This window comes from Pteropus vampyrus, unplaced genomic scaffold (assembly GCF_000151845.1).
Source record: "Pteropus vampyrus isolate Shadow unplaced genomic scaffold, Pvam_2.0 Scaffold110, whole genome shotgun sequence".
In the NCBI taxonomy this organism is placed as follows: Eukaryota; Metazoa; Chordata; class Mammalia; order Chiroptera; family Pteropodidae; genus Pteropus; species Pteropus vampyrus.
The window spans coordinates 5095143-5100526 of record NW_011888891.1 but is presented as its reverse complement, the minus strand read 5'-3'; the positions used below and the strand labels follow the sequence as shown (position 1 = coordinate 5100526).

General features: G+C 34.2%; 1 protein-coding gene across 1 annotated transcript in view; it reads right to left on the bottom strand.

Annotated features, from left to right (window-relative positions):
- RDX (radixin) overlaps nt 1-5384 on the bottom strand; it is a 58151-nt gene that overhangs the window by 14536 nt on the left and 38231 nt on the right. The window contains exon 10 of the mRNA XM_011365420.2: nt 1801-1931. Within this exon, the coding sequence (XP_011363722.1) occupies nt 1801-1931 (131 nt within the window). The remainder of the gene's footprint in view (nt 1-1800; nt 1932-5384) is intronic.

Here is a 5384-nt window from a genome sequence, read left to right as displayed (position 1 = left end):
ACTGCATTTGAATGAGAATTTAGCATTAATTACAAGACAATCATGCAGATTTTAGGATGCCTGGGAAAGCTTTATTATTAAAGAAAGAAAAACAAAAAACAATTGGATGTCCTTTGCCTTAAGATGACTGATATGAAATTGTCTTGATAGGGATGCTCTATATTCTTTCTTATGTTCTATCTTCCTTATATTCTTTAGTGCTTCTTACTGGAGTAGTTTTCTGTGTGTAAATCACTAATATTTTTATTATACATCCTAAATAAATGAGATTGAAAGGTTTAGTAAGTAGCTGTTCTCTCAGAAAAGGTATTACGTAAGTGAAAAAGTGCTATCAATCTTTCTTTAATCAGACTAGTATCATAATTTCTTTAAACTTTATTTTTTAACACACTTTAATACATTTCAGGGACTTATTTTATATTACTCTTCCTCTAAAAGTATTGTTTTTACTCTTCCCATGGTATTTAGTACACATTACCTCACTTTATTAATATTTTTATGTGTATATCTTATTTCTGCCAACCAAACTTCACTCTCATGCATGCTATATATTTGTATTCCTAAAGTGCAGCATAGAATAGGCACTTCATGAATGTCTAATTAATGAAAGGCACCTAGAATGGGAGAAACAGCATCAAGCTGGAATTCAAGAAACAAATTATGCCCTTGTGCTGTGGCCTGTGAACAAATCTCTTTGCTACCTCTGGACTTTGAACTAAATAGTTTCTAGGTCTTTTCTAGCTCTGAGAAGTGAGACTTATAATGCGTCAGAATAAAACCTAGGTTTTTTTCTATTTAATCCTATAGAATTATTTCCAGTCCTCTAGGAACTGGAATAATCAACCAGTTTATGAATTTACAGCAATCTCTGTGATTCTAGATATTCATTTGGAAATGATTCTACTCACTGCTCAAGGGCATCTCCCAACCATAGCAGGCTGGTGTATGGAATAGAGATAAACCTTAAAGTTATTTTTATACCTTAAATAAGATTTAGTAATTCTTAAACAGAATAATAATCTTATTCTATTTCCAACAGAACTAATGGCTGGTTCTACTAATTTGTCAGGAAAAAAGGTATTAATTCTAGTTTTATAAATAGTGTAAATTTCATGTTGCCACAAGATCTTTCTGCTTAGAAAGGAGGAAAACATCTTATTTTGCTCAATATTTTTTTTCTTTTGTTCTCCTCACTATTCACTGTTTGAAAGTAGTATATCCTAGAGTTACTTAATATAAACCATGCTCTCTAAATCCAATGTATCATTTCCATACATTGTAGTATTTTGGTTACGTACAGCCTACAAAATAGGTTCTTCACACACTTCCATGTGTTGTGAATTTTTTAATATACTGAAATCAAATTTAGAGATTGAGTTCCAAAAGAGTTTATACAGTCAGAAAAGCTTAAAATGCCTTACATTACTTAGATGCTTTAAAAGTACTTATATATCCATAAAGCACTGCATAAATGCTTTTGTTTAAATGCCAGAAAGTATTGAAAATGTATTCTTATTTATGGAACCCTGAACAAGAGGAATAAATTAATAGATATAGTCATTTACAACATATAATAAACATGAAAATACGTAAGTATATGAAAGAGAAAGAAAGACTACATGAGCACTGTATAGTTGAATGTGCCTTAAACATGTTCATGAAGTAATCAACTAAGTTTAATTTGGTAATTAAATGTAATTACTCTTTATAAAACAAATACAGTTTAATAGTAGTAAGGAAATACTACTGTCTGACAACAGAACAATAATTTTGAATCCAGTGTCAAAAAGAAACTTGTACCTTTTTGGGCTTTCATTGTTTGTTCTTCAATTTGCCTTAAACGTTCCATTAGCTCTTCCTTTTCACGTTCTATTCTTTCCTTTTCCTTTTCTGCTATTTCTCTTTTCTTCTTTTCATTCTCTAATTGTGCCCTTAAAAGAAATTGCAATTGCTTTGTTACAAATTAATAACTAGAAATATTCACATGAAACCTAAGTACTGTGAATCAACTAAGAAAAAACTACAGCATATTTCAAGTCTTCATTATATTCAGTTGTGTTAAAAAAAATCATATAGTTAAAAATACAGGACTACCCTGTTATATACACATATACTGTATTATAATATGTGTTTCTTATAGGGTCACAATAAATATAGTCAATGACTGTTTTTAAAAAAACTAAAAACTGAACCATTTTAGGAAGAGTCTCGAAGGACAAATTTTCAATACTGCTAGGAAAGTAAAACTGTCAAATACATCTCCTCTGTGCAAAACATGTTTTTAATGTAGACTTATGTGGAAAAAAAAATTAGATTTATCACTTGCATGCTCAATGAACTTTGACAATATATCATAGGTCAGCACAAAAGGATTTAACTGCACAGTTGCCACACCCAAGAAAATGACTTCTTTACATTAGCAAGAGGCCTTCCACTGGGGGTAATAACAAAAACCTGAAGGTAGCACACAAGGCTCTTTTATTTTAAATAGTAAAATAACCTGGCAGGGCAACAATTTTCAATCATTAACAATAAATTAATACAAGTTAAATTCTAAGGTAGTACCAATTTATGCTCAGATACAAGATGACAATCATTTTTATCTCCTTTGACAATTCCATTAGAATGATAGCAGGTATTTAATGCTGTTTAAAAAGATCATCATGAGAACTCTGTGGGAAAGACTGCCTCTATCATTTAGCTGCATCTGCCATGGGCCTGAAACTATTCCTTTAACATACAGCCAAATTCATTTGTCAAACGTCTACCAAGTGCCTACCGTAGGTCTGACTCTATGTTGAGGGCCAGAAATATAAAGTTAAATAAGAGTTAGATGAGACACTATTATCAGATAATATCTACATAAGAAGTTTAATCAACATTAAATATTCCCACTACTTTAATGGGAATGGCTTTAAAAAAATTCATTGTATTTTCATCTCTGAAACTTATCTGAATATGTCTAAATGTCCCTCAAAATCCATCACTGCCACCTGGTGCCAATTGTGAATGTCAAGCACAAATCCATGTAGTTTCTCATCTTCTAGTCTCTGATGAACTTAGCAAAGTTTCATCAAAGTTCTTTTTCCTTACTTTATAAGACCCAAATTTAAAAATTCCTGCAGCTCCTAGGTACCTATCTGCCCCCAACACTGAAAGAGAATCCAGCTTTGGGGCAAACAGGTAGAGTTGTAATGAGTCAGCAAGAGATAAGACAGATAACTGATGGTGACCTCCCAGTGCATCAAACCAAAACACGAGGTTTACGGGTCACCACAGCTCCCCAACTGGTTTTAATGAACTTCAAAGGATTTAAGACTCTAGGTCTTAGAGCTCACCCACTGGAGGGGAACTCTATCTCTGTCCTCAAGTCCCCATGAGGTACGTTCTCAACAGCTAGGAGAGTCAACAACCAATTTTCTACCCCCGACTTGGCCTCCTTCTATAGCACAATTGCCTTTTTTTACTTCCTATCCTATTTCAATCTATAAAGTATATACAAGTATGTACAGGCAAAGAGATTTAAGAATTTGGGAGCCTCACCCCTCTAGAAGACATGAGTGATAGAGGCTTAAACAAACGTTTGAGTTTCTCAATTTCTTTGAGTAAAAGAAGGGCCTAGTGGACCCCACAGAGGCTGCTACACTTTCTGTATTCTTTAGAAAGCTGTAAACACAGTCTGTCTCTGAGAGCAAAAGCACAGTACCTTTCAAATAACTGCTAATATGGCCAAGAGCTACTCTGTATTCATATCAGGCTGCTTGCTACCCTAGGATGTTGGTCAGCCTCCCAGCCTTTGCTCAATCACATCCACTGCTGCCATAGTTCCCAGAGACGGATAATTCCCTCTGAGATTCACACCACAAACCAGATCTCCAGACCTAAAGGCTACAATAATACTCCATGAACCCAGAACCTTGCAGGTCTAGCTCTGGCACATGTACGGCCCCTTCTGGACATGGGTGCTGGTTTTATTTAGTTTTTCCCTATTGATGTTTCATTTCTTCTTCCTCAAGGATGGAGGTAAGAGGAAAGGGAAATAGGAAAAAAGACTGAAGATAACCTGGCCACAAGCAGGTGGGAGGAAGGGATTTAGTCTTCATACTGAAAAACAATAAATGTAACAGCAGATGTTTAAATTGATTATAATATTTAAAACATTTAACAAAGTTTACTCTGCTGAACTCTTACAAACCTTGTCTCACATCTTATAAGAATTCCCCAACTACAGCCATTGCCACCTAATACTCCATTCAATGAATACAAATGCCTTTGGCTCTCCACATTCCTTAGTGATACTGAGTTTTTACAGGCCTGTCTCGTCTCCTTTATGATACTGGAAGAGCTTGCTTCTCCCCTAAACACTGTTCAACTGGGAGACCAATCTGGTCTATTCACTGGCCCTTAGGCATGCTGTGCATATTCTTATTTCTATACTTTTGCTTTTGCTGGCTTCCTTTTCTGAAAATATATTCCCCTCTCTAACTCTCAAGCCTATTTCTAACTTTCAAGCCTTAGTAAAGTCTCACTTTCCCCATGAAGCCTCTTGTATAATGATAACCCTAAACCATAGATATAAATATTTTTATTTAGAGTTTGGGTTTGAAAACACTCATTTGATCAAGTTCTATTTCAAGAACATAAATAACATATTAACAAACTATCAATTCTCTGTACTGACATGCAAAAAATATTTTAGAATACCTTACTTTTTAAAGACTATCAGATGGGCCAAATTCTATTTTTCTTAAGTGAAGATTAAAAACTTTATATTCAACTTCTATTCAAACTATATATTAAGAACTATTATAATAGCTATTTATTAAGTACCAGGCACACTGCTAAACGTTTGTATATCAATGTCATTATTTCTCACAAAAACACTTGAAAGTAGGACTATTATTTTCATATTAAAGGTAAGAGAACAGTGGTTTAGAAGTTTTGTTCAACAAGTATTAGAAGATTTATCTAGTTCCAAAGCCTGTATTCTTTATATAATTCCAGCTGTGCCCTAGTGATACAGGCAGCCAGCCATGACAAAGAATATCACATAGCTAACCAACGACTGGCATGTGGGTTATCTGACAAGAAATTGTAAACTCGAGGTTCTGTTTTTAAATTTGGTAATCATTTTAGCCATACAAAAAATGTTCAGAAATACAGAATAAATCACTGTTCAATTTTGGATGCAAATAACTTCAGAGCACAGATGACAGACATCAACAACCCATGGTATATAACATTTTCATTGCGAAAAACCCAAAGCTATGAGAGTTATGGGGAAAGACTATGGTCACGTATACCAAGGTATTATAGTTTGGAAAGAGGCTTTCTTGTTGCCCCTTCCCAACTATTGTTCTTGCCCCAGAGTCCAGCAGCTCAGA